The 18,410-nt window shown below is 43.1% G+C and overlaps 1 protein-coding gene across 2 annotated transcripts in view; it reads left to right on the top strand.

Annotated features, from left to right (window-relative positions):
* Positions 1 to 18,410, top strand: part of SYTL1 (synaptotagmin like 1) — a 77,906-nt gene that overhangs the window by 43,185 nt on the left and 16,311 nt on the right. The window contains exons 8-14 of one of the 2 annotated variants that reach the window (XM_063453601.1): positions 4,366 to 4,470; positions 7,787 to 7,953; positions 8,340 to 8,442; positions 9,337 to 9,498; positions 13,076 to 13,154; positions 13,271 to 13,370; positions 13,681 to 13,886. In XM_063453601.1, the coding sequence (XP_063309671.1) occupies positions 4,366 to 4,470; positions 7,787 to 7,953; positions 8,340 to 8,442; positions 9,337 to 9,498; positions 13,076 to 13,154; positions 13,271 to 13,370; positions 13,681 to 13,886 (922 nt within the window). The remainder of the gene's footprint in view (positions 1 to 4,365; positions 4,471 to 7,786; positions 7,954 to 8,339; positions 8,443 to 9,336; positions 9,499 to 13,075; positions 13,155 to 13,270; positions 13,371 to 13,680; positions 13,887 to 18,410) is intronic. The other variant, XM_063453610.1, reaches the window with a different exon arrangement.

Raw genomic sequence — 18,410 nt, 5'->3', positions numbered from 1 at the left:
TAGTTACACAGCTCTGCTGCTGGAGACAGACTGTCTCCCCTTTGGCTAAACAGCCCTGTTGTGGGGGGGCAGGACCGACCGTCCCTACCCCCTGTGCTGGAAGTGCAGAGACCACGGTCCCATCTGCACAGGTGTGGGGCTTACAGTCTCCCCCTGGTACATTAAGCTGCCGCTGGGGAGAGGTGGTAACCAGCTCCTCTCCCATTAGAACACTCTGCCCATTGATGATCCGCCGCTGGGGAGAGGTGGTAACAATCTCCTCTCCCATTAGAACACTCTGCCCATTGATGATCTGCCGCTGGGGAGAGGAGGTAACAATCTCCTCTCCCATGCCTACTTTCAGTCTTTGTGGAGGGAGACCGACTGTCTCTCCTCCCAATTCAGTGTCCTGCTGCTGGGGAACGGAGACTGGGCTCTCTATTCCCAAAAAATCACGCTGCTGCTGGGGGGTAGGACCAACTACCTCTGCCCCCTGTAACTCAGCCTGCCGCTGGGGAGGGAGGACGCTGCTCTCCTCTCCCTGCACTTCACACTGCCTTCCCGGCATATCACTCTGCTGCTGGGGGGTAGGACCAACTACCTCTGTCCCCTGTAACTCAGCCTGCCGCTGGGGAATGGAGACTGGGCTCCCAATTCCCTGCAATTCACACTGCCGCTGGGGAATGGAGACTGGGCTCCCAATTCCCAACAAATCACACTGCCGCTGGGGAGGGAGGACGGCCCCTTCAGCTCCCTGTAACTTGGGCGCAGAGACCACGGTCCCATCTGCGCTGGTGAGGGGTTTACTGTCTCCCCTTGGTGGGTTAGGTTGTCGGTGGGGAGAGGGGGTAACAAACTCCTCTCCCTTACACACCTTCAACCGCTGGGGAGAGGGGATAACAGGCTCCTCTCCCTGCACCGTAGACTGCCGCTGGGGAGCAAGAACGGCACTTTCAGCTCCCTGTAACGCACACTGCCGCTGGGGATCTGGGCCGACTGCCCAGCATCCCTGTAGGGCCGGTAGAGAGACCGCAGTCCCATCTCCACCTGCCATTTGTGGGTCTTCCCAGGACCAATCCGTGAGGCCCCTCAACATTTGTGAGTAAGGGCCACCTGCTTCCCCACCTGGCAACTCTGGCTGCTGCTGGGGATCTGGGCCGGCTGCCCAGCATCCCGGTGGAGAGACCTTGGTCTCATCTCTACCTGCCTGTTGTGGTTCCTCACAGGACCAGTCTATGAGGACCCCCACTTCGGGTTCCTCCCGCCGCCTCAGGGAAAGACGGCTAACCTCCTCGGATGCAGCCTCTACTCGGCTGCTGTAACGCTCCTGCTGCTGAGCATACTTCCTCTCTTTCGCCAACCGGAATTCTCGGTCCAGCCTTGTGTTTCGCTCAGCCATGACCTGGTTCCAGATCACCCGGCGTGTCTCCATGGGTATATCATCCCCATACTCGGCCACTCGCTGCCTCACCTCGGCCAGCCAATCATCTCCAGAGCCAGAACCTTCCATACTTGTCTGCTCCCAGGGGCGCTGCACGACTGCTAGCGTTGCCCTCAATTTGTAAATCCAAACAGTGTCTCTGAGCTGCTTTACCTCACACTAGGACGCCATCCCACCGCTTGCCACCAATGTAACGGATCACCTGGCACCCCGACTTGGTACCTCCGTTAATGGATGCTCCTAGCGCTTCCTGAGGACTCCAAGCACTCTGGCAGACACCATAATCACCGAATCCGAGAAACCTTTAAATTCTCCCAAGCGTATGAATGCTGTAGACCATTGAATAGGAACCATACGAATAGGCTTGTACTCCTAGCAGTCAACTGGGACAGCATACATTAAATCCTTCCCCCAATAATGAGACGACACATCACTTTGAGGGTAAAACAGGAACTCTGGACTGGCTCATCCAGCCTGGCTTTTATTACACTAATCCACATACAGGCCACACCCAGGGGGAGGCATAAAATAACCAATCACATACATGGTTCAGCCCACACATCCCCTCCCCTCAGATAACATTAAACTCAATTATCCGGTACACTTTTTCAGCCAAGTTCTGGATGTACCCCAAAACCCGGGGGTACACCTTTAACTCCAGCATCGCTGGATAGCCCTTATTCAGGGGGACAACATATCCAAAATTCAAGTAATTCGGATGAATGGTTCGTGAGATATGGGGTTCCAAAGATTTGACCGACCGCATGGGTAAAGTATCCGAAAACAGTTCCATGCATTTTGGCCCTGCGGTCGGTCACAAACAAGGGAATGAAAACAGGCGAATTGCCTGTGTTATAGAGCCTGGAGAGGGTTTGAATGAATTCCCTTGTTTATGGGGTTCTTTCTACCGAACGTCGGGTCATTCGGTAGTTTCCATACGAATTTCTGGAAGTATGGAGGTCTCAGCGGTGTTTGCCTAGTCAAGTGTCCGATTTTAGTTCCAGACACTCGACGGCAAAACACCGCTGTTCGGTAGTTTAAGATGGCCGCCGCCACGTGTTTGTTTCCCGAATGGCGGCCACCCAGAGGACAAAGAATACATTACACTGATTGCCAATTACCCGTTTGCAACATTGTTGCAAACTGTAATTGGAGGCACACTTATTCCTGGGTGGTCTGGTTGTTCGGTAGTTTCACTCAATATAATAAATGGAGTGATTCTACCGAACAATCAGATGAATGCTGCATACATATCCCAGGTTAAACTTAATACACATATAATATTACAGGCAGTACACTAGAATATGTATCACAGTCTTAAAGGGACAGTAGTCCCAAAAGTCCCAATATGTCCATAGATGCTGTTAAAAGGGCCAGTAGCAGCAATATACAGTACAATATGCCCCAAATAACCCAGGGGCCATAGTCAGCAGGTAGGAGGCTAGCAAACAGGCTTCTCCAGGGCCCAGTGGCGAGGTTGGTTTCGCCACACTGTGTCTGTCTCCCTCCAAGTCAACAGTGCTACCATCAGCTCCACCACGCAGGCTCGCTGACTAGTTGTTCTCTTTGACTCCAACCTCTCGTCATGCCTCATCTTAAGTCTATCGCAAAATCCTGCGCTTCCATTTCAAAAACATTGCACACATCCGACCCTACTTACGCCAGATGCGACAAAGGTGCTGGTCCATTCCACTGTCCTTTCTCACCTTGACTACTGTAATCCGCTTCTCCGTGGTCTTACGTGCTCCCAACTTTCGCCGTTACAGTCCATAATGAATGCGGCGGTAAGGCTTATCTTCCTTTCCGCCCACACATCCCATGCCTCACCCTTCTGTCAGTCCCTACATTTGCTTCCTGTAAGATATAGGGCTCAACTTAAAATTCTGGTTCTTGCTTTCAAATCTCTACATAATGCTGCTCCCACCTATCTATCCTCCCTTATACACAAGTATGTCATGTCTAGGCCCTTACACTCTGCTGAAGACTTACGTCTATCTTCTGTCCGTACTCCTACCTCTGATGCTCACCTTCAAGACTTCTCGAGGGCTGCACCGTTCCTGTGGAACTCACTTCCCTACTCCGTTAGATGCTCACCTAGTCTCCACTCCTTCAAAAAAATAATTAAAACCCACTTCTTCATAAAAGCGTATCAATTAAACTGTTAATAGCTCCCGACTGATTCCTCTCTTGCAACTGTCATTAGTCTAATACTATCCTTACCTTTTGTGTCACTTTACCCCATTCAATCTAGCATGTAAGCTCATTGAGCAGGGCCCTTAACTTCTCTGTTCCTGTGTGTCCAACTTGTCTGGTTACACCTACATGCTTGTTCGTACACCCACTGTAAAGCGGTATGGGATTTGTTGGCGCTATATAAATAATAACATAATAATAATAATCAGAATAATAATGATAAAAGATAGGCAGAGGAGAGTGGTTAAAGCATCTTAATTTTCAGTATCTGAGTTTTTGTGTCTCTCTATCAGTGTTCGTGTATGTGTGTTTATGTCAGTATGTGTATGTGGTAGTGTGTGCATATATGTGTATGTCAGTATGTATGTGTGTGTTTGTCAGTGTATGTGGATGTGTGTGTATATTTGTCAGTCTGCGTATGTTTGTCAGTGGGCTTTGATATATCTGCGTGTTAAGCATTAAATATCCATGCATGTGTATGTCTGTCTGGCAGTTTGTATCTGGGTATGTTTGTATCCGTGACTGTTTCTAGAATATGTATATGTGTGAATATGTATCTATGTGTCTGGGAGCATATGTGCGTAAGTATGCATGGGTTTGTGGGGGCCCAGTGAATATGCTTGTAAGGGTACATCTTGAATACAAGATGGTAATTAGCTTCCTCTGTGTTTTAGGATATAATATAATGAAAGATTAACATATTCAGTACTGTGCTTTTATATACATTAGCAAGCAGTATATCTGTTTTCCAGGAGAACTCTTCAGAAATGAATTTGGATCTAGAAAATGGCCCAAACGAGGATGGACATCGAAGTCTCAATCACAGCCCATCAGTGCCAACTCTTGGCAACAAATCTGTGAGGAAATATATACGAGCCTTGATGTTAAATGCAGCTATGCAGCTAACATACAGTGCCTTGCAAAAGTATTCACCCCGCCCCCTTGGCATTTTTCATGTTGTGTTGCCTCACAACCTAGAATTAACATGGATTGTTTGAGGATTTGCATCATTTAATTTACAGAACATGCCCACAACTTTGAAGATGTGTTTTTTTTATTGTGAAGCAAACAACAAATAGGACAAATTAACAGAAAAAGTCACTTGTGCATAACTATTCACCCCCTAAAGTCAATACTTTGTAGAGCCAACTTTTGTGGCAATCACAGCTCCAAGTCGCTTTGGATGAGTCTCTATAAGCTTGCCACATCTTACCACTGGGATCTTTGCCCATTCCTCCTTGCAAAACTGCTCCAGCTCCTTCAAGTTGGATGGTTTGTGCTTGTGAACAGAAATCTTTAAGTCTGACCACAGATTTTCTATTGGATTGAGGTCTGGGCTATGACTAGGCCATTCCAACATATTTTTACATGTTTCCCCTTAAACCAATCAAGTTTTGCTTGAGCACTGTGTTTGGGGTCAATCACGCACAGAGTGGTACAGGTTTTGCTCAAGAATATCCCTGTATTTAGCACCATCCTTCCCTCAACTCTGACCAGTTTCCCAGTACTGGCTGTTGAAAAACATCCCCACAGCATAATGCTGCCACCACCATGTTTCACAGTGGGGATGGTGTTCTTTGGGTGATGTGATGTGTTGGGTTTGCACCAGACATCGGTTTACTTTAATGGCCGAAAGGTTAGATTTTAGTCTCATCAGACCAGAGCACCTTCCTCCATACATTTTGGGAGTCTCCCACATGCCTTTTCGCAAACTCAAAATGTGCCATTTTGTTTTTTGCTGAAAGTAATGGCTTTCTTCTGGCCACTCTGCCATAAAGCCCAACTCTATGGAGAGTATGGCTTATTGTCTTCCTATGTACAGATACTCCAGTCTCTTCTGTGGAACTCTGCAGCTCCTCCAGGGTTACCTTAGGTCTCTGTGCTGCCTCTCTGATTAATGCCCTCCTTGCCCGGTCCGTGAGTTTTTGTGGGCGGACGTCTTTTGGCAGGTTTGCTGTTGTGCCATGTTCTTTCCATTTGGTTATGATAGATTTGATGGTGCTCCTGGGGATTATCAAAGATTTAGATATTTTTTTATAACCTAACCCTGACTTCTCAACAACATTGTCCCTTACTTGTTTGAAGAGTTCCTTGGTCTTCATGGCAGTGTTTGGTTAGTGGTGCCTCTTGCTTAGGTGTTGCAGCCTCTGGCGCCTTTCAAAAAAGGTTATTGCTTAGATTGCACACAGGTGGACATCATTTCACTAATTATATGACTTCTGAAGGTAATTGGTTGCACCAGAGCTTTTTATGGGCTTCATAACAAAGGGGGTGAATACATAAGCACATGCCAATTTTCTGTTTTCTATTTCCAAAAAATAGTTTTATGTACATAATTTTTCTCATTTCACTTCACCAACTTAGACTATTGTGGTCTGATCCATTACACAAAATTCAGATTAATAAAACATTGAACTTAAGACTGTAATGTAACAAAATAGCTAAAAAGTCAAGGGGGTAAATACTTTTGCCACGCACTGTATACTAATACAATCACTGGTCAATCACATATTTATGATTGAGTTCTGACTTTTAAAAACCATGTCTAAATTTGGCTGTTTCATTTTTACCAAATGCATTTTTTTATTGCGCAGTAGAACAGTACACAGTCATTTGAGGCATTTAACCCCTTAATGACACAACTTCTGGAATAAAAGGGAATCATGACGGAATATATCCGTTGTCTGTCCTTAAGGGGTTAAAGAAAAGAAAAATACCAGAATTAATGCATGTCACTAATTATGCAAAGAGGTATACACCTAGTTTTTATATGAAACAATCAACCATGTAGAACTAGTTTCATATAGCTGGGGAAACAAAATATATGATATATTTTGATCAGATCTCTATATGAAACCTAAGCTGTGGGGACATGGGCTGACTCAATCACATAATGTGCACAATAATATTGTTAGCTATGTTCAGGTTCAAGAGCAAAGGCCAGGGCATCTGAACTAAAGCGGCAATATTTTCACCGTCAGAAATGTACTATTTTGGGTGTACCATGTGCACAGCATCCAGGCACCTTAGCGCTCCTCTGTAGGTAGGGCAAATGTCTGTGTTACAACTGCAGCATCAGAATTTTTTAATACAGCGGAATACAGAGTTATGTCAGTCTCGTCCCAGGCATACCACACCATTGGGGGTGGTTCCCATTAATAGTACTGGTCAGGAAAAATTAAAACATCTCTCTTGACCAGTTCTGGAATATATAAATAAAGAGAGCAAGCTGTGTCTACATTACCTAAGTAAGTAGACAGCATTGCTCCTCCACTAGCTGTCATCTGTATCATCTGCTTGACAGATCTGGGAGGAAGGAGTCATATTACTCTACATTTTCCCTGTGAATCTGATTTTGTATGGAAGAGCTCCATCTTATACAGTAGTATGCTATGCATCTATCTTCTGGCAACAAAATCTGTACATATGTATCATACAGTAGGAAGTACCGTATTGTACAAAAGGAAGTATGAATTACCTGTTTTCCTCCTGTAAAAGAGCATCAATATCTAGAAACATAGAGTGGTAACTAACAAGAAGCAAAGCTTGGTTACTGTACAGGTTAGTGACCCTGTGAGTATTAAATTAGATTCAATCTTGCGGGGAGGTTGACAATATGTTCTTAAGCCTTTGGGTTAAGTAGATAATTAGTAAAGACCAATAGGCCAAAAAAAAAGAGAGGTGTCTGGCCATTCTAATTAAAACAAATGTTTAGCTTTTTTTTTTTAGCAAATCGAGCAAAGTATGTGTGACTATTCTTGTCCTCCAATTCCCTTCCTTTTCAATCATAGAAAAAAAACAGCCAAATAGAATGAGTCAATGACAACAACCACGTATTTAATTAGACAGCTATGAACACAATGCAAGAGTTCTCTGATCATTGGTTCACTCCTGTTCAACATATTTGATGCCATGTGCTTGATTCAGTGTCTCTTGTATATTTCTTGAGGAATTTATATCTACATCAGATGTTCTATACAACTTACATATATACAATTGGTTTTGGGTTACAGCTGCACCCTAGAGAAACTTTAAAAAAAAAAAACATAACATGATAGCGTTACACCACAAATCACTGGAAGTGTACTCACAGAATAGCTGTGCAAATAACTTTGCTTTTCTTGACTTTTTTAATATATTTTTTATTATGATTGTTATCTTCTTTTCTTATAGCTTTCAGGTAGTATGATGAGCCTGTTCAGTGCAGGAGAAGTGCGATCCTTAGAGGTACGTGGCTGGATCCAGTTTTCGATACAGTATGATCCACCAAAGAAAGAGTTGAGAATCCTTGTTATACAGTGCAGGGACCTGACGGCAGCACACAACCAAACTTCTAACCCGTGAGTAATGGAGAGAAGTAGAAACTTGTACTATATAGGTCATTAAGAGGCTTCCTGATAGAATTTAAAGAGGTAAACTAAGTTATGTAATATTAGACTTATTTAGGTTTTAGCTTTCTTTGACCAGAGAGGAATAACGTGGGTGACCTGAGAAATAACTACAAAGATAAGTGTCAGTTCATAATTAATCCCCCAGTGCCAGCAGAAAGCATGGGAATGTGGTATAGAGACTTTAACAGTTAAAGGGTAAAAGTTGAAGAGAAAGGATTAATTGTAAGGGTAATCTTAGAGTACGTGTTTCAAAATGAAATAAAATATAAGTTAAGTGGTGTCAAACACATTTATGAATTGAACTTATTTTCCTTTGGCTTTGCACCCCTCAATAGATATGTGAAGTGTTATTTGCTGCCTGACAAATCTTCACAAGGCAAAAGAAAAACAAAGGTGAAGAAGAAGAGTCTTGACCCTTTGTTCAATGAGACCCTCAAGGTCAGTGTGTACGAAATTAGAGAAATTAGGACCCTCTTAGTGAATGTGGACAAATGAAACACAAACACACAAACAAGTGCATGTAAAAATAACATATATAATTTATATGTTATTCAGGAACTGGCTATATACCAAGCAATATATTGCTGATTGGGTATCATCAATATTTCTTCTTGTAATAGCAACAGTCACCTTAAAGTACGGGACTTGCACTCTATACCATCTTATCTATCTACCTTTATAAAAGCCACCTACTTTCCTCGTCTCCCATAATGGGACAAATTAAGGTATAATAATTTATAATAATTTTTTACCGCTATAGATGTAATTGTTTATGCAATATAAAAAACATAGTGATGGCTGTATACATTATATGAAGTTCTAATAAAACGTCAATCATTGTTAAACACATTATAAAAAAAAAAAATGTCAATAGACATGTGTTTTATCATAGGTTGAAAATAAAAAGAATCAGAATGATACTATTTTAACAGACCAAGCAATTTTTTAATATAGTTTTTTATTATAGTTTTATTTCATCTACACACAGTCAAGAGAAAATAACGAATGACAGTTAAAAACAAACATGTCTACATGTAACTTTAACCTGATAACACAATCATACACAGTCATACACCTAAAAGGGCAATATCTCAATATCTTACAGGCCCACAGCTTTCTTTAGTTACGTTGTTCCCACACCTTGCACATATCTTGCATATTCACACAGATATTCAAAGTCATTTAATATTTAAACAAATACTTTTTAATCCAGTTTTGAAGCCCTCAAATCACCAACATTTCACAAAATAACAACATTTTGTGAAATGTATAAAATGTAGATAAAAGAAAAAAAAAAGTCCATAAACCCATTCTTTACCTACTACTTCATAGTACAAACTGGAGCGGACAGAACTACAAAGCCGATTCTTAAACCTATCCGTATGGCATCGTGGGTCACTAGGGAGGAATCTTTTTCTGGGTGAAGTGGAGCTAGATTTTGCATCCTGGGACTGGAGCAAAACACAACACGCCTGGTACCATCTTCAACCAAGAGTAAGTATATGGCTTTTCTTTAATAGCCTCTTGTAATCCTCTAAATATACATTTATTAATGAAGGTATATATATCCTCTAAATATACCTTTAATTAATTAATTCTCTAAAATGCTCTACAAAACTCTTTTTACTAATTGATGATGAAATATAATCAGCTGTGAGTAAACATGTCATACATAATACAAGTGGATAACAAGGTCACCTTTAAGTAGGTGTACTAGTAACCTTTACATTCTTCTAACACAATCCTTAGCAAATGCGAATATTTCAATTACCTATTGGTAATTCAGCATGGCAGACTTAAATCTATGTGGTGGCCACACACTGTTCCATGTATAGGTTACCCATTGTTCTTACCCCAATTGACTTGTATGTATAATATACCACAGTTCTAACTGTGCAGGTAAATGCTAGGAATTTAGACGTGCCTACATGTCACTTTATGGCATGGTGGTTGCACGTACCTGGAGTCACCATATTTTGTACTCTTTAAAGGGTACACTATCATTAGGAATAAAAACATACAGGTGATACTCAAAAAATGTGAATATCGTGCAAAACTTAATTTATTTCAGTAATGCAACGTAAAAGGGGAAACTTATATATGAGATAGATACATTACATGCAAAGCAAGATAGTTCAAGCCATGATTTGTCATAAGTGCGATGATTATGGCTTACAGCTCACGAAAACCCCAAATCCACCAACTCAGTAAATTAGAATATTACATGCAATCAATAAAACAAGGAGTGTGCATAGAACAATATCAGACCTCTGAAAAGTATAAGCATGCATATGGACTCAGTACTTGGTTTGGGCCCCTTTTGCAGCAATTACTGCCTCAATGCGGCATGGCATGGAAGGTATCAGCCTGTGGCCCTGCTGAGGTGTTATGGAAGACCAGGATGCTTCAATAGCGGCCTTCAGCTCTTCTGCAATGTTCGGTCTCATGTCTCTCATCTTTCTCTTGGCAATAGATTCTCTATGGGGTTTAGGTCAGGCGAGTTTGCTGGCCAATCAAGCACAGTAATCCCACGGTCATTGAACCAGGCTTTGGTGCTTTTGGCAGTGTGGGCAGGTGCCAAGTCCTGCTGGAAAATGAAGTCAGCATCCCCATAAAGCTCGTTTGCAGAAGGAAGCATGAAGTGCTCCAAAATCTCCTGGTAGACGGCTGTGTTGACCCTGGACTTAAAGCACAGTGGACCAACACCAGCAGATGACATGGCTCCCCAAATCAACACAGACTGTGGAAACTTCACACTGGACTTCAAGCATCTTGCAGTGTGTGCCTCTCCATTCTTCTTCCAGACTCTGGGACCTTGGTTTCCAAATGAACTTTGGACCACTGAGCAACAGACCAGGTCTGTTTTTCTTTAGCCCAGGTAAGACGCTTCTGACGTTGTTTGTTGTTCAGGAGCGCCTTGACAAGAGGAATACGATATCTGAAGCCCATGTCCAGGATCCGTCTGTGTGTGGTGGCTCTTGATGCACTGACTCCAGCCTCAGTCCACTACTTGTGAAAGTCCCCAACACATTTGAATGGCCTTTTCCTGACAGTCCTACTAGGCTGCGGTCATCCCTGCTGCTTGTGCACCTTTTTCTTCCACACTTTTCCCTTCTACATAACTTTCTATTAATGTGCTTTTATACAGCCCTTTGGTTACATCCAACTTCTTTCGCAATTACCTTTTGAGGCTTTCCCTCCTTATGGAGGGTGTCAATGATGGTTTTCTGCACAACTGTCAGGTCAGCAGTCTTCCCCATGATTGTGATTCCTACTGAACCAGACTGAGAGACCATTTAAAGGCCCAGAAACCCTTTGCAGGTGTTATGTCTTACTTAGCTGATTAGACACTGTGAGCCTAGAATATTGCACCTTTTCACAATATTCTAATTTACTGAGATTGTGGATTTAGTTTTTTTTTATGAGCTGTAAGCCATAATCATCGCACTTATGACAAATCACGGCTTGAACTATCTTGCTTTCCATGTAATGCATCTATCTCATATATTAGTTTCCCCTTTTACGTTGCATTACTGAAATAAATGAAGTTTTGCACGATATTCTAATTTTTTGAGTATCACCTGTATAATCCTAATGTCATAGTGTTCCCTTACCTTTTTAGGTGCCCGTGGATTTGGGTTTAAAAGGTAGTTTTTCTTAACTTTACTCTATCAGCGCTGGACTCACCACGGCCACTCCGATCCCTGGCTAACATTATCAAGATGGATGGTCTCGGCCAGATCGGTGCTTTGTGTCAATCAAATGCTCTCTAGAAGTGCCTCTAGTTGTTGTCAGGAAGACAACCACTAGTAATGTGTTTAGCCGTGCAATGTAAACATGTAAACAGTTTCCACTCATAGAGAAGCCTGTGATTGGACTGTTTTGACAGTGCAGTGCAGCGAAGGAAGATAGGGAGTTGGGGGGCAGAAGGGGAGGAAAGGAAGGGTGACAGGGAAGGAATTGGTTGGGAGCATATTTGAATTTTTTTATTATGTATTAAACCAACAATTTTATTTGGAAGGAGGGGAGAAAGAACACGTCCCCTTGCAAGGGAAAGCTCAATATGTCAGTTTCCAGCATGCTAAGCGCACTGATGACACGGATGTATTTAATGCACATAATTAACATTTGGGGTGCAACCAGTATTGGTGCTAGGTGCACAGTATTGCCAATATCTCGGTACGCACAGTTTTTTCAAGCTGAAACACTGTACATACTGACTCATACCACCATGGCCACTTCAAATCACTAAGTAACCAATTAACACTAAAAGTTCACTGCCTAATATGGGCTATCTGAATTTAGCATATTCTGTTTTTAATTCACCATAGTTGACTTACAGTAAGTATGCAGCATTGAAAATGTTTCTAATGTATTCTGGCCCACCATCATTGATAATGGGGAAATCTTATGCATTAAGACATCATGAAGGATTCTATGATATAGAATATCAATTAGTAATGTTGGCAACCCTGAGTTTGTGGAAGAGCGCCGCAGGAAGTGTTTGGAAGAGGAGTACCAAAGTTAGTCTAAACTGTCTGAAAGTAACTAAATAAATATTGCAATACTGATTCTATATCATGCTGAAACAAGCATGGATATATTAAACCAGTGAAGAAATTCTCTTTTTCACATTGCTGCTTACTCCCCTATTGTGGCTGACTGCTGGTTTTCGTCAAGGGATCAATTGATATTCTTTAGTAAAATCAATTTACATATGCAGATGCTAATGCTTCAACCAGAAGGTTCCTAAGATAATGCAGTGCAGTGTGATTTTAATAAAAACACACAAAAAACCTGTATGATAAAAGAGTTTGCTTTATTTTTTCATGTGGCAAAATAGTATATGTCTCAGTAACAACTCAACAAATGAAAGCACACCTGTCGTAACCCCCCCCACCACCCCCCCCCCAAAAAAGCTAGAATGAATGTTAAACACTAGAACAGTTTGTCAAGATGATACAAAGCTTTAGAGGGATGTCCTATAATAGCCAGTGCTAAGTAATAAATAATACCTGACTGTTACTGTGGTTTAAGGTGTGAAGCAGAATATATTTTCTAACTTTTACAGACTCCCCTGTCACCAGACTTTCTCTATAGTCGAGGGAAACTCAATCTAGCGTGCAAGTTTATTCCCCAGGGGGGAGATGGTGAGTAATTTCATATATCTCAAAGATATTCAATTTTCTGTTTTTTCTCTCTCACTATTGTATTATTCTATCTTCTTTCTGCCATTATTCTCAATACCAATTCTCCTCCTCCACAGGCTTAGGCCTTCCTCCCTCTGGGGAGCTCCACATTTGGGTAAAGGAGGCCGAGCAGCTTGTACCTCACAAGGCTGGGAATGTCAGCGCTTATGTGAAGTGGTAATGTTTCTGTATATTAAAACATTTCCCTTTACTCATTTTCTGTTATTTTCCCATTCTCGGTCTCCCACTTTGAGTCTTAATCATCCATTCACTACCTTCCCTTCTCATCTGAGGCCTTGTCATATTTTATCCTCCCTTATCTCCTACCTCTTCTTACTCTTCTCTTACTTTGCAGCTCATATATAACCAATTCTGTCTCACTACCTTCCATTTAAAAAAAAAAAAAAAAAAACATTTTACTTGTTCCTTGTCTAAAGGCATTCTTCCTTCCTACTTCATGTGTTCCCTCTCTTCTCTTCATGTCTAGTTGTGTGCTCCCAGATGACAGTCCAACCAGTATTCAACGCACACGAGTGATCCCACATAGCTTGCACCCCACGTTTAATCACACCATGGTGTATGATGGCTTTCGTGTAGAAGATCTGACTGAGGCTTGTGTGGAATTCACAGTCTGGGACCAGGGCACTCTTTCCAGCAAACCTCTAGGGGGAATTCGTCTCAGCACTGGCAAGGGTAAGTGGTCAGGGGTGTAGCAAGGTGATGAGGTGTCTGTTAGCAAGTATTTTATTTGGCCACCAAATAAGTGTGCTTTTCATAAAAACACACACACAAAAAAACTTTAGGTTTTTATGCTACCCAAAGCCCATCCATTTTTGATATAAAAACATACACTCACTGACAGACTGGATCTGAGAGGGGGATAGACACTGACACAAACACATTGAACCATACACACCCACTGGTATACATACACACATTCACAAACAAATAAATACTGACCCACATTCTCGCTAAGTCATATATTGACTTGTGTAGTCACAGTTGTAATCAATATTTTTCAACACCCCATTGAAATTAAGGTTTTATTGTCAAAATATACAGACTTTCAGCTGTTTGCAATGAACAAATCAAACAAAAGCATTTGAAATAGCTCAACACAACGAATACTTCTAGTGGTTTCCCAAAATTAAAATACCCACATCTGACTCCTTAGCGTGCAGCAGTAATATTACATATATGCAAACTTTTTTCTTTTTTCTTTACTAATCCTTCTCCAAACTCACTGAATGCCGCCTCACAATGTAATTGATTACCAGCTCAGGTTGCCATCCCATTGTTTACTTCCTTCACTGATAGTGTAATGGAAAGAGTGTGAAGACCAATGTGTTTGTACTCTCACCGCTGCACACATATATCTGTTCTTTTGTGGCTTTACCGCTTTATTTAGCACAGGATGTATGATTGCGCTGTGTCCTGTATTCTTGGGAAGCAGTGAGGGCACCTTTCACTCTTGCGCTAGAAAATTTTAGCCCAAGAGCTAGAATATTAAAGGGATACTATAAGTGCCAGGAATACAAAGTTGTATTCCTGGCATTATAGCTCCCTCTGCTACCCCTTCCACCGCACCCTTCCCCCAATCAACGTGAATAAAGGGTTAAAAACCCACAGCTCCACCTCCTCTGAATCAATGCTTTCCTATGGGGACAAATGTGACGCTGGATGTCTTCATGCAGAGCATGAGGGCGTCCAGTGTCAGATACCAGTCCAAAGGTCCGCTACGATGCAGTGGCTGTCTGGGACAAATTGCAGCACTAAGTGCAATATGGACACTGCACTCAGACCATGTCAATGAGCTGAAGTGGTTTGGGTGCCTATAGTGCCTAAACGGTTCTGGATCTTGTAGCAAGATGACAGGCGAGTGAACAAAATGTTTCAGTCTTCACACAAAGGGGTTACATTTCCACTGTAAGGATCTGATAATAGGGAGATACCTTACTAATCACCATAAATAAACCGATTACCCAGATTTTTGTTGATGCTAATTTAGAAATCCAATAACAGGAAATATTGTACAAAAAAAAATATAGATATATTTATTAACTGTAGTAGAGATTGTAGCCGTGTTAGTCCAGTGATGCAGATGTAAAATAACAGATGAAATTAGTATCTTGTAACACATTTCCTATTGGACTATCAGAATTTTGGAATGACTGTTAGTCCAATAAGAAACGTATTACAAGATACCTTGTAATACCTTTGTAATTTAATCTGTTATTTTATTAAATGTAAAACTTAATGCAAAAACTAATAAGAAACCTATCAGTGACTGTAACAGACCGTTTTGCACACAAGAGGTTAAAAACCGTTTAGGCGATATTCCCCTTTCAGATGCACAGGCAGCTACTGCAATCACCAATCTCCCGAACCGCAAACACACAAATTCTCCAACTCCCAAACTGGAACCATACTGTGAAGAAAATTTACTTTTACTTAACATTTTCTTCTTTATTCGTTTGTTTTCCCCATTCACTGTATGGATATTGAATATTGGTTCGGTAGTTTGAAACTACCGAACACCGACCACCCTCCGAACGCCACGTGGAATAGAAAACGGCGGCCATCTTGTTCGCACGAGGGGAGTCAGCGGGACTCGGTCGTTGAGTGTCTGGAACTAAAATCGGACACTCGACCTCACGAACCACCACTGAAACTACAAAATGCCGGCTTCTCTACCTTACCGAACAGCCAGAAGACCGCCATTCGGTAGTTTTGTTCGTACAGGCAAGGGGAGCAATCGCTCCTATGAGCCAGGAGGATCCATTCGGTACTTTGTTAATTTTTCTTAATTGACTGACCGCACCCGCTGAATTCGTGGAACTGTTTTGGGCAGGAGCCTCGTGTGTGGTCGGTACAACATGACTTCCATACTTTTTAAGAACCCCTGAACCGATCTGGGTGAAATTTGGATATGTTTGTCCCCCAGATCGGTTTGTGGGGATACCTTGTGGGGAAAGGGGTGTTCTAACTTTTGGGGAAATTGTGTGCCCTCTGCCTGGAGATAATTGATTTATTCCTTAACTTATCTCAATATCTCCCAGGCAGAGGGAAGGCGTGTATTACTGTAAAACTGTATGATGATTGGTCAATGTCTTTGTTTGCTGTGGGAGGTCCTCTTACAGGAGGATTTCTCATAAAAGCCAGTGTGTTTTCAATAAAGATCATTCCTGTTACACCCTACATGAAGTCTAGGCTCATGTTTGGGGAATATTCTATTTGCTGGGGTGAATCGTCTTGGAAGCTGCATTCATCTATACTATTCCTCTACTCCCTGCTGCAGCTATAATCACTTATGCTCAGCTGTTGGGAAAGGAAAAGAAGACCGCAGTAGCATAAATACTGCAGGTCTTAACAACTGGTGTCAGCGGTAGGATTGAATGGAACACATAAAGACAACTGGTGAATGGCCCAGCAGTACGAGAAACTAAAAAGGACTATGCTAAAGGATCTGCTGGAAGCCCGAGGTCAGGTGGCAAGCAACAAAAAGAAAGCTACCCTCATAGCAGAACTGATGGAGGGTGACCAAACCAGCAGCATGGCGAATGTCAGCCGGGAGGAAGCAGGATTCCAACAGAAGGTGATGTGGAGGCTTAACCTATATGGGCCAAATCCCACACCTGATATGGTGACGCAAGTCCTGGCACAAGTGAGCGCAGAACGCAGAGCACAACAGGCAAGCTTAAACCAAGGAGACACCGCTTCCTTAGCTGGATCTATAAATGGAGGGCAGTGGAGAAAGATTAATTATGCTGCTTTTAAAAGTTTTTCAGATGTAGAGATGGAAATTGACGCATATTTGCAAGATTTTGAGAGTCAATGCACTTTGGAGGGTCTGGAATCGGAGCAACGATTTTAAGCAGCAAGCTCACAGGCCGAGCAGCAGAGGCATACCGAGCAGTTCCTGACACAGCCATATACGACTACGCCAGGGTAAAGGACATTCTGCTAGCCAGGTATGCCGTGACCCCAGAGACTTACAGGAAAAAGTTTTGGGTATTACGGAAAGGGGGCCGAGACTCCTACACCGAATGGGCCTTTAGGATGTATCGGGCAGCCCAAAACTGGATACAGGGCTGCCAGGCCACAACGCTAGAGGAGGTGCCTCAACTCCTCTTGCTCGAACAATTCTTTGACCACACACCTGCAGACACCAGGGACTGGGTCAGAGACAGGAAGCTAGCCACAGTCGAGGAAGCGGCCAAGCTGGCAGATGAGCATCACGAGGGAAGAAAAGGAGAGGCTGGTGGAAACCGTCCTCTGGTAAGGTCCAGCGCTCCAACGCCAGGTCCTGTGGCCAACCCCAGACCAAACACGGAACCACCGACGACACAGCCTAATTTTAATAGGAGAACACAATTGGTGTGTCACCAGTGCAATCAACCAGGGCACTACAAGATACATTGCCCGCAGCGGAGCAGAAACTGCTGGGAGTGGCCACCACAACCACCGAGGGCTGCCGCTCACCACTATCAACATGCACCACTGGAAGAGCACACTCCAGATTCAGAGCAATGGGCCGTACTACATGAGGTAGATCTAGCACAAGCAGAGGCGGACAACAGGGTGCACCACAGACAATGGGTCACCATAGATGGAAAAGAGGCGGAGGCACTACGAGACTCTGGGGCCACCCTTACTTTGGTGCAGCCTCACACAATATCAGCAAAGGCATGCACCAACAAGACTGTTGCAGTACGAGTGGCAGGAGGCGCCATACACAAGTTACCCACAGCCCAGCTGGAGCCTGCACCGTGATTACGGCGCAAGCCCGCCGAGCTGAACCGACACATTCCGAGGAACCACAGGTAGGAACCGAAATCCCCGTAGCATGCCCTACCCCTATCCCCTTCTGGGGCACTCCCCAAGACTTTGGCCAAGCCCAGCAGTCAGATCCCACCGTAGCAGGTTACAGGAAGGCAGTAGGTACCCCTAAGGAAGGTAATGCCCACGAGAGCTTCCACTGGGACAAGGGGCTGCTGTATAGGGTCACAGGGGGAGTGGGAAAGGGGACAGCACAAGTTATAAAAAGACAGTTCTAAGGCTCAGCCATGATATCCCGCTAGCAGGGCATCTGGGTATCAAGAAGACTAAGGACCGCCTTACCCAGAAGTTCTTCTGGCCAGGGATATCAAAAGATTTGCAGTCCTACTGCAGGACATGTGACACATGTCAAAGGATAGGGAAAAGGGGGGATCACCC

The sequence above is a fragment of the Pelobates fuscus genome, chromosome 1 (assembly GCF_036172605.1).
Source record: "Pelobates fuscus isolate aPelFus1 chromosome 1, aPelFus1.pri, whole genome shotgun sequence".
Taxonomy (NCBI): Eukaryota; Metazoa; Chordata; class Amphibia; order Anura; family Pelobatidae; genus Pelobates; species Pelobates fuscus.
The sequence above is the reverse complement of the archived record's forward strand: the minus strand, read 5'-3'. Positions and strand labels throughout refer to the sequence as shown.